The sequence below is a fragment of the Salvelinus namaycush genome, chromosome 7 (assembly GCF_016432855.1).
Source record: "Salvelinus namaycush isolate Seneca chromosome 7, SaNama_1.0, whole genome shotgun sequence".
Taxonomy (NCBI): Eukaryota; Metazoa; Chordata; class Actinopteri; order Salmoniformes; family Salmonidae; genus Salvelinus; species Salvelinus namaycush.
This window is the reverse complement of record NC_052313.1, coordinates 18,257,339-18,274,187: the sequence shown is the minus strand read 5'-3', so window position 1 is coordinate 18,274,187 and position 16,849 is coordinate 18,257,339. Positions and strand designations below refer to the sequence as shown.

Genomic DNA, 16,849 nt, shown 5'->3' with positions numbered 1-16,849 from the left:
TTTGACAGAAATATGCTAAAAAGTATTTGACAGAAACAATTTAATGAATGGTTGATTTATTTTGGTGCAATTTATTCCTCTTTATCGGATATCCATAAAACGATCACCATTTAGATTTTAAAAGATTGAACTAGCTATTTGCAGAGTGCACACTTAATAGCTAGTTATTTATAATATCATTGCCAGTGCCACTGTGAGTTCCCATATTTGATTGATAAGTTTGATCCATTCTTCACCTTTAAAAGACTATATTTGATTAAATGTGGTAATGGAGTTTAATGGTTAGGGTGTTGTGCTCAGTCTGCTTATCTTATATTTTAATTTAAATAGACCCATAACGTTTTAAGACATTTTTATTGTCAACTCTTGAATTAAACCACTGGGCACACACTGGTTGAATCCACATTGTTTTCACTTAATTTCAATTAAATCACGTTTAACCAACGTGGAATATATGTTGAATTAATGTCTGTGCCCAGTGGGTTATCACTATAATTGACATATCTATCAATCATAGTGGCATAGCCTATCACTTCTATGTAGGCCTAATTTATTCACATGTCAAACATGTTTATCTCTCCTTGGATCAGAATGTTCATTTCCTCACATCTCTGCCATAAAGTGTCTCTTCAGATATGTCCCATTGTTGTTCAGGTACCCTCGGGGTAGTACTGATTTTAACAGTTTTTCAACCAAGTTAACAGTTGTCTAACCAAGGATTGCATTATTCTTGAATTGTGGAGAGAAACAAAACATTTTTAGCGATGGTGGTGGCTGTGAGTGGTATAAATATATAGATTCCTATTACCTACAAAAATGTGTTTAGCAATGGTGGCCTAAATGTCTGTGAGTGGTAGAAATATGTGTATTAATTTAACCTCCAGAAATTGAATTAAATTCAAATATTGCAATGGACAAGAATGTAGTAAATAGCCTAAAGACTATGCTTTTACTTTACACTCCCTATGTTTTTGTCCAGACATAGATAACTGTCAGGGGGCAACTCATCTTGGTTAGATGTGATTATCACTCCATGATTTAATCTATAGGGATTGTAATGTGTCTTTGTTGTTTGGTTTAAAAGTGCAAATTGAAACCCCCATCTACATGTCTCTCACAGCATGTTGTTGATCATTCTGTTAGTACACCTCAAATACAAAGGTGATCACTGATTACTTTGTACTTGAGCCTTTTACCCTCCTCAGATACAATTTGTGCACAATGGCTGGACATGTAAATGCCGTGTATGGTCAACCCCGGTAGCAAAACTTTCACAAACTGGCACAAACTGTCCCAACTATTACCATTCAAATGCGTGTTTGTTGTCCACCTCCTTGGCTGCATTGACATTTAAATTATTCAGTTAGTGGTGAAAATATGTGATAATGTTGTGCCTATGGGACTATTAGCATAGCTACTGATCTTTACCTGGGGGGATACTGTAGCTAAGACAGTATCCTAAATGCGATTTTATTCTAAATGCTTGGCCTATTTGTACACTAAATGCATTTTGTATCTTTTGTAGATGCACAGAAAAATGTACATGCTTGGACACGTGTATGTAGGGGCTCCCGAGTGGCGCAGCGGTCAGACACAAACACCCTGGTTCAATTCCAGGCTGTATCACAACCGGCCGTGATTGGGTGTCCCATATGGCGCACACAATTGGCCAAGGGTCGTCCGGGTTTGGCCAGTGTAGGCCGTCATTGTAAATAAGAAAGGCTAAGTTAAGATATATATATGTTATGGCATACGTGAGTGTGTAGACTATATTCGTGGACAGTTCTTTATTTGTTTGTAAAAAAAATATCGTTTTGTTTTACCTCATCAATGAAGGGAGAAATACGTATTATAGTACAGTATATAACGTTTTATAACTATCTTAGGAAATAAATAGCCAATTTCAATGAATTGTTCTTTGAATTAAGGTCTACATCATAATTATGTTTAGACTGTGGCACCAAATATTATTCTAGATAAACCTTTACATAAGAATTTGTTTAATTTTTAATAAGAAAGTGAGTTGTCCACCTTGATGCCTGTGAAAATAACATTTTATGATGCCTGTGAAAACAAAATATAGGAACAGGAAGATCAGTCAGGCAAGTAGTTTTTTCGTTAATCGATGTCTTTAGTGTCAGTGTGGGACGAGGTACTCCCGCTTTTGTTGCCTAAAGAAGGTGCAAATTGTCACCTATACTACTATGCATGTCAATTGAGACATTTTCAACTACAACAACGTTTTTGCAACTTCAAAACGTTCAGAATTAGTCATGCAAATAGTAGTTTGTGCTGTCCGCTCACTAACAATAACTGATCATGGTTTACCCTCCGTCCAAAAGCAGGCGCTGTACATTTGTGAAGCATGTGTTTATGTGTATTTCAATGTGGTCCCTTTAACAACGCGGTTCACGTGGAACTCCCAGGGTTCTGTCCTTGGTTCTAATGTCTATGGTTCTGTCCCGCGTGGTGACTTGATGGAACGAACCAGACTAGGAGCGACACTCAAATCTCAACCGCCGCCGATTTGGGTTAGTAAACCGGTGTAATTATTTTTAACCATAAATATTTTGATGCGCTAGTTAGCAAAGTTGCTAACTAGCTAGAGAATTTATCACATTAGTCAAATTATTTCACTGTTTAGCCCTGTCAAGGGCCAAATTTTAGCACATAATTTTGAATAATACCATCAACTCTCAGAAACACAGATTTTCGGAAGAGCCAAGATGTCTGGGGAACTAGAACAGATTCTCTTACAACTCACGCAGCCTGACAATGCGATTATTCAGCAGGTAATGATTCCTTACTGAACCTATAAATGTGGGATTTACCCTGACATGCTTTGATAACAAGCACCGGTAACTAACGTTAGCTAGTTAACTAACTAAGCTAACTGTTAATCAAAATGGACACCTGTTGCTAGCCAAATTATGTCACGTCACGAACCAGTGTGGCTAACTGACTGTATTCAAACGCAATCTTAGTCACTTCATTAAACTTGACAGTTCGCTGACGTTTAAGCTGCCTGCGTGGCTAGCTTTCTTTATTCCAGTCAGTATTTACCATATCCAACATATTTTTCTCCACCCTACAGGCCACCGCCCAGTTGAAGCTGGCTTTTAAAGACCCAGCCATAATCCCAGCGTTGTGTGCCGTCATGACTGGGTCCCAGAACCCACAGGTATGTAACTAGGTTACATATTAGTTAGACAAACACCTATCATTAGTGTGATAGATAGTGTCTTGAGAAAGTATTCATACCCCTTGACTTATTTAGCATTTTGTTGTTAAAGCCTGAATTCAAAACAGAATAGATTTTGTGAATATATTTTTTTCTCACCAATCTACACACAATAACCTATAATGACAAAGTGAATTAAAAAAAAAAAATGTTAGCAAATGTATTGAAAAATCAAATACAGAAATATCAAATTTACATAACTATTCACACCCCTGAGTCAATACTTTGTAGAAGTACCTTTGTCAGCGAATACAGCTGTGAGTCTTTCTGCGTAAGTCTCTAAGAGCTTTCCACACCTGGAGTGTGTAACATTTGCCCATTATTCTTTAAAAAATGATTGAAGCTCTGTCAAATTGGTTGTTGATCATTGCTAGACAACCATTTTCAGATCCACCACTATGCTTGAAAATATGGAGAGTGGTATCAATGTCTTAAGTTTTAGTGTGGGACGAGGTACTCTTTAAATTTGTATTTAGAACAAATGTTATTTTATTTTTATATATTACTTTAGTGCCTTGTTGCAAACAGGATGCATATTTTGGATTATTTTATTATGTAGAGGCTTCCTTTTCACTCGGTCAATTAGGTTAGTATTGTGGAGTAACTGCAATGTTGTTGACCCATCCTAAGTTATCTGCTATCACAGTCATTAAACTCTGTAACTGTTTTAAAGTCACCATTTGCTTCATGGTGAAAAATCTGAGCGGGTTCCTTCCTCTCCGGCAACTGAGCTAGGAATGACGCCTGTGTCTTTGTAGTGACTGGTTGTAAGTGTAATTAATAACTCTAAAGTGTGATTCACAACTTCACCATGCTCAATAGGTGCCCTTCTTTGCGAAGCATTGGAAAACCTCCCCGATCTTTGTGGTTGAATCTGTGTGAAATTGTATGTGTAGGGTACAGAGATGAGGTAGTCATTGCACACAGTGAGTCCATGCAACTTATTATGTGACTTGTTAAGCACATTTTTACTACTGAACCTATTTAGGCTTGCCATAACAAAGGGGTTGAATACTTATTTTCTTTTTAAAATAATTTGTAAAAATGTAAAAACGTATTCTACTTTGACATTATGGGGTATTGTGTGTAGGCCAGTGACATTTTTTTATTTTAAATTTGATACATTTTAAATTCATGCTCTAACACAACAAAATGTGGAAAAAGTCAAGGGTAGTGAATACTTTCCGAAGGTATGTGTAACCCAGGGGTTTGCATGCCCTACTCGGTTCTATGTGTTCTATTTGTACGGTTTATTGCCGGCTCTCATCAGTGCATTCATTGTTTTTCTACCCTCCCTTCAGATCCGCCAGTCAGCTGCAGTGATGTTGCGGATGAGAGTAAAGAAGCATTGGAAGAAGATTAGCCTTGATCACAGAGAGAGGTTGGCTGCCCTTTGTCTAATTCCCCCACAATCAGCCATATCTAAGTCTTCTGTATTGGACTGTTGAATGAATTCCCATTGAGCTTTATTTGTTATACGTTTCCATTGTATTTTTTTCTTTTTTCTTTCTTGCTTCTTAGTCTGAAAGCAGTGGTACTACAAGCTTTTCAGCAGGAGACAGAGTAAGTATCTTTTGTCCTTTACATAAAAATAGTCACATAGCTTTTGAGGTGGGTAACTAGGCATATCCTACTAGAATATCAATGGGTTATAATACAGATTTATAGCTACAACCTATCTGACCATAACCACTAACCCATCCAACACACCAATTAAACTTGTTAAATCTGAATTTGACAATAACCCTCCTCTGTTTCCAGACACACAGTGCGCCACTCCCTCTCACAGCTCAGTGCAGTGATGGTCAAACACGAGACGCCAGACCGCTGGCCTGCTCTATTCACACTCCTCAACCAGTCCACCAAGAGCAACAACCCAACGGACAGACAGGTATCAGCTTCTATAGACAGAACTAAAACACAGTGATGTATTTGTTGTACATGAACAAAGAGAGGTTTTGCAGTATGTGGCTTTGATTTGAGCTCTTGATGGTTGCTCACTGATTGGTCAGAATATGTATAGATCAAAATATTTTGAATACATTCTATGTATCTTAGGTACCCTCAGTCAATCACTAAAATACCCCTGTCTCTCTCAGGTGGGTCTACTCTTGCTCAGCAAAGTGGTGGAGTCCAACCCAGAGCCCTTCAAGCCCCATTACCGCCAACTGCTGCAGCTGTTTGGCACCGTGCTGCAAGACCTGGACAACCCCACAGCTATGTACTACTGCATCCTCACCCTCACTGCTATGACTGCCTACACTGGCACAGAGGAGATGGTGAGGCCAGAATCAATCTATTTTATGCCTTTTTGGAGTGAACAGAAATGTAGTCTACCATCATCCTTCATTGCTGTGTTGAAATTAAATGTCCTGTGTCTTTCAGAACCTCATGCGCTCCCTCATCCCAAGACTGATCATTGCACTCAAACACCTAATCAAGGCAGACCAGGTAGGGTGTAGTTCAATATGTCAGCCCCCACTAGCACCACTGCTATATTGCACTGATGAGTCTTCAGGGATTACTATTAAATGGAGCTTCAAACACAATTGTCCCTTGATTGGAATGTTTCTATGTGTTGACCAGGGTCAGGCCAGTGATGCCATGGAGGTATTTGATGAGCTGATGGAGAGTGAGGTGTCCATCATTGTGCCACACATTGCTGAAATTGTCCATTTCTGCTTGGAGGTGAGGACAGAGCTTCTTCTAATTATATTTGTAATGACTTTTTGCTTACATTGAAGAGAATGTTGATGGGTTGTCTTGTTGACAGTGAAATGTGTGTATGCTCGTCTCAGGTCAGTGCAGACACCACCCTGACTGACTCCCTGCGTGTAAAGGCTCTGTCCTGCATCGCTTTTCTCATCCGACTCAAGAGCAAGGTAAAGCCACCCAGTTATAAATGGATGCTTTAGACTATGGAGATGCACCCCGAGCACTGTGCCCTTTTATCCTTTTTGTCAGTTAAAATATGTGGAGCTTGTCAGTGATGTATTCTGTGCTCCCTGCCTCCTGCAGACGGTGCTAAAGCAGAAGCTGCTGAATCCCATCCTGCAGACAGTGTTCCCTGTGCTGAGTGCAGCGCCCCCACCTGGGGAGGAGGACCCAGAGGACGAGGAGAATGGCGACGAGGGCGACACCGACAACGAGAGTCCTAAACACTTTGCTGCTCAGGTCAACTTCCCTTGAGAAATAACCACATACAAAGAACAGAAGGGGTGTATTTATTTATTTTTGTGCCTAAAAGATAATCTCTTTTCGTCTGCAGGTTATTGATACCATGGCTCTTCACATGCCCCCTGAGAAACTATTCCAGCAGCTGGTTAGTAAACACCCTCATTTGCTTTATATTAATGTTATAATTTGCCTTTCAGTCAGACACTTCATGATGTTATCTCTGTGCTGCAGCAGTATGTAGCCATCATTGTATTAGTAGCTGCAGTGTTTATAACTTGTAGTCATACTGAGTTGTACACACATTTCCATGCATAGAAGTACAAATAGTTTTATTATGTATGTATGTCTGACCCATGGCATGTCCATCAGATGCCCCTGATCCAGGTGTGCCTGGCCAGTGAGAACCCCTATGAGAGGAAGGCAGGCTTGATGTGTATGGCAGTGCTGGCTGAGGGCTGTGCCGACCACATACGGACCAAGTGAGTCAATGCTGCTTTCTCTTATTCAGTGGCTCCCTGTCCAAAAAACAGTTGATTTAATTTGTTACATTTGTCAATGTCCAGTCCTTTAGTGTGTTTTGGAGCTGAAATAATCCAGAGCAATGTTTTTCTGTCTTATTTTCTCTCATTCAAATGGAACTATTGTCTTTTTCCTGCTAATCCCACTGTCCATCTGTTCCTCTGTGTCAGGTTGCTGTCCTCCATGCTGCAGACGGTGTGCCAGAGTCTGTCAGACAATAACCAGGTAGTCCGCAGCGCCGGCCTCTTTGCCCTGGGACAGTTCTCAGAGCACCTGCAGCCCGAGGTCAGTAAGTACTGTGCCGAGCTGATGCCACTTTTGCTGGGCTACATGTCGGCTCTGAACCAGGCCAAAATCGGACACATCACCAAGGCCTTCTACGCCCTGGAGAACTTCATGGAAAATCTGGGTGAGGATCCTCCCATTCACCTTTATCCTGATCCATACCCAACTGTCTTGCTATTATTTGGGGCGGCAGCGTAGCCTAGTGGTTAGAGCGTTGGACTAGTAACCGAAAGGTTGCAAGATCGAATCCCCGAGCTGACGAGGTGAAAATCTGTCTTTCTTCCCCTGAACAAGGCAGTTGCAAACACTAGGCCGTCATTGAAAATAAGAATTTGTTCTTAACTGACTTTTTTTTTAAATGGTTCCAGACCTTGGTTCAGAAACATGTGTATTTGTTATTTAAAATACTTTTTCTGTGTATTTGAGTGTTTTGAAAGTAAGTACTTTATTTTAGTATTTTAATTACTAAATTTTTTTTACAAGTAGCATTTCAAATTGTGTTAAAGTATTTTCCAATACGTATTTCAAACACTATTTTCAAATTCCTGGGTTAAATGTATTTGTTTAAAAAAAAATACTTGGCAGTGTATTTCCAAATGCATTCCAATATTCAACCCAAGTCTGTTTGGTTCTATTCTGGAGGATGCCAAAATGCTAAGCTGTTGCTAGGTAAACAAATGTTGAGCCTCTGGCTCTCTAGTCTCGCCCCTAGACTACTTTTAAGGTACTGATAATATAAGATTTGAATATGTCATTTGAGGGAAATAATATTTTTAACCCCCTCTGTTCTGTGCTGATGTTTTCATGAACTGTTCCATCCTCTATCAGGTTCGGAGATTGAGCCCTACCTGCCCACCCTGATGGAGACCATGTTATCTGCCCTCAGCAACGCAGAGAACCTGAAGCTGAAAGAGCTGGCTGTCAGTGCCATAGGAGCTATAGGTAACACTGCAAAAGTCCATTTATGATTGAGCCTTTCAATAGAGCATGGTACAGCTCAATAATTTAGAATGGCTTCCGCTTGAGTCTTCCTTCATTCACATTTATCTGAAAGGACTGCTAAAGTCAAAAGTAGTCCCAGTTGCTTTGAAAAAATCTTTCAGGTCAGGGCAGATGGAAAGGACACAAGGAGTGGAGGCCACTTGAGACCATTGAGATGTATCAAGTGTCTATTTTAGACATTTTAAAAGACTGGAATGTGTATCACTGTAACTGTATTAACCTTTCATCCCTTCTCTTCCTTTCAGCCAATGCAGCCAAAGAGAAGCTAGTTCCTTACTTCCCACCTGTTATTGAGAGTCTGAAGGGCTTCCTCACTGACACAAGGGACGAGATGAGGGCTCTGCAAACACAGGCTCTGGGTAGGCTAACTATCTCTAAGCCTTAGTCAGTTTGACGTGGTCATCCAGCAGACGCTTGTAGTCCATGCTATTGACAGTTTACAGCTGATCTGTCTTGCGTCATAGAGATTATTTTAACCCAAGTCACGTCTAGATGATGAATGGGGTTTCCTTTGTTCTGTCAGATACTCTGTCAGTGCTGGCCCGCACCATAGGCAAGGATGTGTTCAGCCCCTTGGCTGCAGAGTGTGTTCAGCTGGGACTCAACCTCACCAATGCCATCGACGACCCCGACCTGCGGCGCTGCACGTATGTAGTGTGTGTCTGAGATGCTCCCACTCTAATAGAAGTCCTGCCAGCCTGTTGGGTTTGGCGTTCAGAGTGCATGACTGTTTTCTGACTTTTTGATAACTTTGTATTGAACCCACGTGCTTCTCCTCCCCCCTCGATCCTTCTCTGTCTCTTTCTGTGTACAGGTACAGCCTGTTCTCGGCCGTGTCCACAGTGAGTCCAGACTGTCTGAGCCCCCACCTCACAGCTATCACCACCATCATGCTGTTGTCCCTCAAGTCCACAGAGGGAGTCACGGTCAGTCTGACAGACACTGTGCTATAACTCCTATTCACATTCTCTTACACCATTGAGAAATTGCTAAACATATAGTTTACATAGTTTAAACTTTTTTTTTTTTTCATCCTTAGGCTCACCTTGAGGAGGACAAGACTTTTGTCCTGCTGGACGACGATGATGATGACGATGCCGAGGGAGATGCCATTTTGGATGACGAGGGGGCCGACACCGTGGACCCAGACACAGCCGGGTACGTTTCTCATCTGATTATCTTTCATTTTATGACCTTTGATGTGTTTTTTTTGTGGGGCAGGAGTAAAGACACAATGCAACCTTCAAAGCAGCTGACATAAAAGTAGTCAATTGAAACAAATGGAAGCCATTTTGTTTGTCAGGCTCGTGCCTAAAGAACTAGATGGAGAGGATTCCCTCTGTCCTTCTCCATTTAATCTATGTGCTCTCTTCATTCCCCAGGTTCAGTGTGGAAAACGCCTACATTGACGAGAAGGAGGACGCCTGTGATGCTCTGGGAGAGATTGCCTTCAACACCGGGTAAAGACTCAAGAGCAAAGAGTTATTTTGAGTGTTGCATGTCACAGACCATCTGGGTTCATTCTGCGTTGCATGGTATCTGCAGCTAGCCACTACTCCGGTTGGCCCCTCTGTGCCTAGAGTCCTTGTAAATCTGTTGATACAATCATCTCACTTCGCGGCAACTTTTCCTCATTTAACTTCCACTGTCTTCCAGTAGGCAAATGAGAATGTGTTGTCCCTACAGTCACTGATGTCTCCTTATCCTTTTCACCCCTTCAGTGTCGCCTTCCAGCCCTTCCTGGAGTCCAGCTTTCAGCAGGTCTATGAGCTGCGTGATGTGAGTACTGTAGCACAGCTCATCCATCCTCCTCTCCCTCTGTGTAATGGGTAGTTTGTATGTTGGTCAGCGTTGACTATCTCTGACCATGCGTTCCGTCCTCCCCTCAGTTCCCCCACGAGGACGTACGCAGGGCTGCCTTCGGGGCCATGGGCCAGTTCTGCCGAGCTCAACATAAAGTGTGGCAGGAGAATCCCACTGAGGCCAACCACCAGGGTATCTCGCTCAACCTCTACCTCATCAGAGCTTTGGCTCTTTGAATTTCTGAAGCATCTTATGTGGTGCTATTATAGTTTTTCAAAGATAATTATTAAATGTATCAGATGAGATAATAGTTAAGACATTCATTCTGGGAATTAGCCAGGCTAATAATACAATTAAGCTTCCTTCCATCCGTCCCTCAGCCATGCAGAAGCTGCTAGGGGTGGTGCTTCCCAGCTTCTTGGAGGCGGTGCGCGGTGAGCGTGAGCGCCAGGTGGTGATGGGTGTGCTGGAGGCCATGAACGCCGTGCTGAAGGCCTGCCAGGGGGAAGCGCTGCAGAGCCCCGGGCGCCTGCAGGAGATCAGTCAGGCCATCCGAGATGTGCTCAAGAAGAGGGTGAGCTGACACAAACCAAGCCTGAGTGCTCTTCACAGATAGGATTTCCCCCATTTATTAATTTAGGATATCTGATATTAGGATATGTGTTAGTGTGGACGTAGCTCTTTCCACTCACAGCCCCAGTCATCCCATATACGGGTTGAAAATGCCCCATTTTGTCATTGATCATCGCCTAAATTGGAACCCACTGGCTGTACAGTAACATGCTATACTTGACGTCAGCACTGCACGCGACAAGAAGATGCCCTCATCCCTTCCGCTAATTGGGATACTTATGCACATTTGTTGTCTGGGTGAGGGAAATGCTGTAAATCGAGAGGAGTCGGTGTTCTGACAAAGGAAATGTTGAGGATTATAATAAATATGGCTTCGATGTCATACCAGCAAACCACACACCTATGAGTCCAAATGTGCACGTCACATTTCCATATTTGAAAATTGAATTTACATGATTAACATTTACGATGGCTATGTTTGATCCACAATTACAAGGATGACATGCGTTATAGCCTGGATTGTCCTGAACACAATGAGTCTATGTTTGTCGTACTGTGAAGAACATTTGCAGCGGAACATGCACTTAAATGCACTCATGAGTCCGATCTGTTTGTCTGAAGTGCCTTTTGTAAGCATAACACTGTAAGATCATGTTGTATAACTTAGCTAGTCATGTCGGCAATAGAATAAGCTTTCAAATTATGCCAACCTGACCCAGATAGCGATTTATAATGAAATGTTTTTGGATTGCATACAGGGCCTAAAATGTACTATTTAAAAAAAACTACCAGCCACTAAGATTTTTTACAAGCCAAAATATTTTTTCAGTCATAAGTGCTTTGAACTGACTTATGAACTGTGCACAGTTGGAGACACCAGTTAGACCTCTCACTCAAACCCTGGGAATAGTTTTTTTTCTTATCTTGCACCTACTCCAAAATGTCAATGAATATTCTTATGTTACTGAATCTATCAGGAGTATTTTCTGACTTTGTTATTGACAAATGCTGTGAAAAGTACAGTAAATGTAAAATGCGCATAAAATAAAACGTGTCATGTTTACTTGTGTTAGGTAAACTGTTGTGTCCTCACTTTTTGTTATGATAATTTCCCTGTAATTTATCAGACCAAGTGTTCTCTTTCAATTGCTACCATGGTCATGCATATGCTTTTTACAGTTCTCCTGTTAAAAACATTTCAATTTGGCTCTATCCATATAGGCCAATTCCCACAAATATAAGGGGTTAAAGGGCATCGTAGCATAATAGGAAAAGAATGTGATAATCCTTTGACCCTCCCCTTACCCTGTGTCTACAGACTGTCTGTCAGGACGGAGGAGGAGATGAGGCAGATGATGACGAGCAGCAGGTGGGGTTTCCTCTCTCTTTCGTCACACTCTCCAGCACTGGCAGGATCGGATGTACTTCCAAGTGTATGGTGCAAATGATATGACCATGTTGTGTGTTCTAGGCGGAGTATGATGCCATGCTCCAGGAGTTTGCAGGTGAGGGGATTCCTCTGCTGGCCTCCGCTGTACCAGCGGACACCTTCCAGCCCCATCTCAACGAGCTGCTGCCCCTCATCATGAACAAGGCTGTGAGTCAACCTAGACTGTTAGCATTGGGTTCAAATAACCCAAGTCATTTACTCCAGTTGACAATCGATCAATATAGAAATTAATAGACCTAATTAATTTTGTGTTGAAATTCTACCATTTCTTTCAACGAAAGTTGTTTTTATTTTGTAAAAAATGTCAGCGTTAAGTACAGAGGCATACTGAAGGATAAACCTTTAGTTCGATGTGTATTGAATGAGGATGGATTTGTTCCTCAGAAATCGTCGTGCACGGTGGCTGACCGTTCCTTCTCCGTGGGCACGCTCGGTGAGATCCTGCAATCCCTGGTCAGTGTATCCGGGGGAAGGGCCTGTGCTGGTAAACTGTCCAATCGGCTGCTGCCTGTGCTGGTGGCCGGGGTGAGAGACAGCGATAGTGAGGTTCGCAACAACAGCGTGTTTGGACTGGGAGCTCTGGCCCAGGCTGCTGGACCACTCGTCGCTCAGTATCCCTCTCAATAATGTGTCTATTCTCTGTGTGTGTGTGTGTATGTTTTTCTATGTGGGTGTATGTGATTGTGTTTGAGCATTGTTAAAGACATGCTCCGGTACTTTGGCGACTAAGAACTACTGGCTAAAAAGTATACAAACGTACCGGAGAATCTCTTTTAACTCAATGTTATAGTTCACATGAGTAGCTAGGTACATTGACCAGCACTGACCATATGATTTAGATTCTATTACTGTAGTATTGGCCTGTCCAGCAGCCTAGGGTGTTTTCCTCAACTCCTGTTCCTCCCAGAGACTACCCCATGATGCTGTCCCTCTTCTCCAACCTGCTGTCCAAAGAACAGGACAGGAGGGTGATTGACAATCTGTGCGCTGCCCTCTGCAGGATGATCATGAGCCACATGGAGGGTGTCCCTCTGGAACAGGTACTGTCTGCATTTTCATGCATGGGATTTTATGCCGGGCCAATGCCTAACTCAAGGTGTTTGCATGACTCTGGAAGATTTGTGTGGAACTTTGAGTTGCTCTGAGAATATCTGTGACCTGTGTCTATGGCCTTGTCTCCAATTCTTCAATGTCCAAAATGCTGTATATTAGATTTACAATGTGAGTTTGCCACAGGCTTATTGACGTACACAGCCGCACAAGTTGAAGAGCTGAGTGTCCTCAGTGATGCTGACATGGAGAACTCTTATCTCTCTGTCCTAGGTGTTCCCTGCCCTCCTGGCCTGCCTCCCTCTGAAGGAGGACATGGAGGAGAATAAGACTGTGTACAGCTGCCTGGCCATGCTCTACTCACAGAACCCTGCAATGGTATGTTCCCACTCATTTATTTAGCCTGTTTGGCTTTCTTAAACTGATCACATCATATGATACTTTATAGTCCATTTCCATGGAAATATGCACAGATCTAGAATTGATCTCAATGTGTAATTCCACAATGTTGGCTAGTAACTATGTCAAATACTCATCTGTATTTTAGTAGTAATAAGTGTTGTCTCCTTAGGTGGTGAGTCAAATTAAGCCAATAGTATCTGCTTCCAGCCACGTCCTGGGAACGAAGGACCTTGATCCAGGTAAGAGAACCTTAAATCGTGACAGGTTTCCTTTCCTCTTCGTGTACCTAAGTTGTCATATGTAGATATAAAACGTTATGACAATGTTGGTCATCCAGAAACCCAGAACACCCTGGTCATGCTGCTCCGAGACGTCGCTCAGCGCCACTCCCAGAAATTTGAAGGTGCCGTGAGGTCACTTCCTGCCGAGCAAAAGATGAAGCTGACTGCGGCCGTCAGCCAATCGTAACACACCACACCAAGCAACTATTCCATTCTCCAGTGAAAGCCAGTGAAATTATACTTTTTTTGTTTACTAGATGACAAATGGGACAGTAGTTGGGTCATTCAAATTTGCCAAACTCCGGCACTTGAACCATTCTACTATTAGTAGTATTATAATTTTTCAGAGGTTGTTCCCAGTATTAACTTTTTTATTTATATTGCCTGTTTTTATTATTTTTATGATTTCATTTTGTGTGCGTCCACCTGTATGTCTTTTTTTCTTCTTCACTTGTTACCCTTGTTGTACCTGAGAGCCTCTTATCTATTTGCTGCTGTCCCCCTTTTGCCACAAATTTGATTAACTTCTGGCTGGGCTAGTATTGAGTATGAAGCAATGAACTGAACTCATGATAAATGCCTTTTTTTGCAGACTTGTCAGTGTCATGCAGTGTTCTTTGCCTTTCTCCTCACTCATCGTATGATCCCCCCCTTTTCCGGTTCCATTGTTTCTCTCTCAGCTGTCCCTTATTCAGAGAGCTCCCCATCGTGCTTAGTAAGGTGGTTTTGTGAATCGGGGCAAATCGGCCACAATGCACTCATCTGAACTCCAGTGTGGTGTGTGTTGCATAGTATCTCCAGTTCTTTCTTTATTCCCAAACTACAGGATTTTATATTTACTCATTATGAAAAGGCAGCATTTTTAAAATTTTATTTACATCTGACACAATTGGCATCATATGCTTTCTGGCAGATTCACTCAACACACTTGCTTAACAGCTTCTGCTGGATTCAGCAATCAAATCTTCTAACAGATCTTCCCATTTATAATTATTCTTTCATTCTATCAACAGTTCTTTCAGCCCACAATCAGTAACTACTAGTTACATCACCTACTCAAATCCATCTGGCATGTGCATATTACCGGCAATAGCTGGACAAACCTAAGTCTATTGAGTCTACGTAGATGCACTCCAGTCTACTTTTCAAGTACAAAAAAAGTATGAATGTATGTACTTGTAAGTCGCTCTGGATAAGAGCGTCTGCTAAATGACTTAAATGTAAATGTTTTCACCTTATTTAACACCTGATTTACTTAACAAAAGGCACATCTCAATAGGTGGTCCAGATAAGTCATGACATAGCACAAGTGGGGGGGGGGGGGGGGGGGGCTCAAGCAAAGGGGAGGCCGGAGAAGAAACTACTTCCCATCAAACCAACTCCTTGAAGTTGGCAGTTGTCTAAAAACAACTATTTTGCTAAAAAAAAAAAAAAAAAACGTGTGTATTTTACTGTATATCGGGATATCACTTTTCAACAGTAAACGTTAAATCACTGGAGGATGTCTGATTCAACATCCAAGTGACTGATCCATTTTTAATTGCGCTTTTGCCGGCGATTATCCCAAGTGTTCCCTCATCTTCATACTTGAGTAAAAGTAGATACCTTAATTGGAAATTACTCAAAAGTGAATGTCACCCAGTAAAATTCTACTAGTATAAAAGTATTTGGCTTTAAATTTACTTAAGTATCAACAGTAAAAGTGTAAATAATTTCAAATTGCTTATATTAAGTGAACCAGACCGCAAAATTATATTTAAATTTACGGATAGCCCACTACAACACAATTTTTTAAATTTAAGCATTTGTGTTTAATTAGTCCACCAGGTCAGAGGCAGTAGGGATGCCCATAGATGTTCTCTTTAAGTGTGTGAATTGGGCTGTTTTCTTGTCCTGCTAATGTATGGAGTAAAAAGTACATTTATTTTCTATAGGAATGTAGTGAAGTATGTTGTCAAAAATATGAATTAAGTACAGATACCCCCCAAAAACTACTTAAGTAGTACTTGAAAGTACTTTATGAATCATACCTGTGTCGATCGGTCAGTGTTTCAAGGTGAATGTATTGTAGGTCAAAACTTGCAACAAAATACAAAGACTGCACTTAAAGAATGTTCAAAATAATTCCCCTGGTGTGTGTGTGAACGCCTAGCGATCCTATTTACATACCAAATTGACGAGCTTAAGAGCTAACTCTTTCTGAAGGGTCAAAAGGGCATGTTACCACACATTTCATATCAAAATGCCCTTTTTTCTTTTTTAAACATAGCTCATTTGTTATATATGCAGTGACTTTGGCTGACCTCTTGTAAATATTTTGACCCTGATTGTTCCGATCAGCTTGTCTCACTGCCTCCATCTCTCTGGCAGTGAGCCTGGATCGATTAATGGAACATTGGCAGTGTGGTGTCACATTGTAAGCATGAAAAAAAGAGTTAAACTGTTCGCCCTGATAATTCTTATATGCATGTGTATGTTCCATAACTGTGTCAGTGTGTGTTCTGTCCCCAGTACAGCGATGGGGACTAACACCCATGCTGACTGGCCCATGCGACATACCAGGGTTTCACAACAAACCTATCACCTAGATACCACACCAACAACCCAACAGATGGACATATTGTTTTCCAATGTCAAGACATTTCAGAGATTAATTTCTGACGCATTTCAGTGCCCTGCCCTCTGAAGTGACAACGGCAGAGTTGATTATTGATGTTGTGGGTATGTTGCACAGTGCAGTGACATCTACCTTTGGCCTTAGCAGGAAGAAATGGGGATATCTAGTCAGTTGTACAACGGAATGCATTCAACTGAAATGTGTCTTCCGCTTTTAACCCAACACCTTTGAATATGGAAAGTAAATGGTAAATTATCTAAAAAACAAGTAGTAAAATAAAGGAACCAATAATTATCTTGGCTAAGGGTTTACACTGGTAATGTCAGTTTCCTTAGTTCAGAGCAGGAACATGAAACATGTCTGGCCCAGCAGCTATGCCTTCACTCCCCAAACATGGACACTCAGTCACACCTATAATGACCCATGGTCTGGATTCAGCAGAGAAACAG

At 41.6% G+C, this 16,849-nt stretch overlaps 1 protein-coding gene across 1 annotated transcript; it reads left to right on the top strand.

Moving 5' to 3' along the window:
* Positions 1–2,418: 2,418 nt before the first annotated feature.
* On the top strand, positions 2,419–14,376 carry LOC120051048 (importin-4-like). The gene is made up of 30 exons (XM_038997658.1): positions 2,419–2,531; positions 2,701–2,792; positions 3,095–3,181; positions 4,543–4,622; positions 4,763–4,804; positions 5,003–5,132; positions 5,341–5,520; positions 5,627–5,692; positions 5,828–5,929; positions 6,040–6,123; positions 6,260–6,415; positions 6,510–6,563; positions 6,788–6,897; positions 7,108–7,346; positions 8,051–8,164; positions 8,470–8,583; positions 8,748–8,871; positions 9,039–9,150; positions 9,264–9,382; positions 9,607–9,684; positions 9,946–10,003; positions 10,114–10,219; positions 10,408–10,601; positions 11,919–11,969; positions 12,072–12,197; positions 12,435–12,661; positions 12,958–13,090; positions 13,374–13,478; positions 13,672–13,741; positions 13,840–14,376. The coding sequence occupies exons 2-30, from the start codon at positions 2,727–2,729 to the stop codon at positions 13,968–13,970; spliced, it is 3,258 nt and encodes a 1,085-aa protein (XP_038853586.1). The 5' UTR covers positions 2,419–2,531; positions 2,701–2,726; the 3' UTR covers positions 13,971–14,376.
* The last annotated feature ends 2,473 nt before the right edge of the window (positions 14,377–16,849 follow it).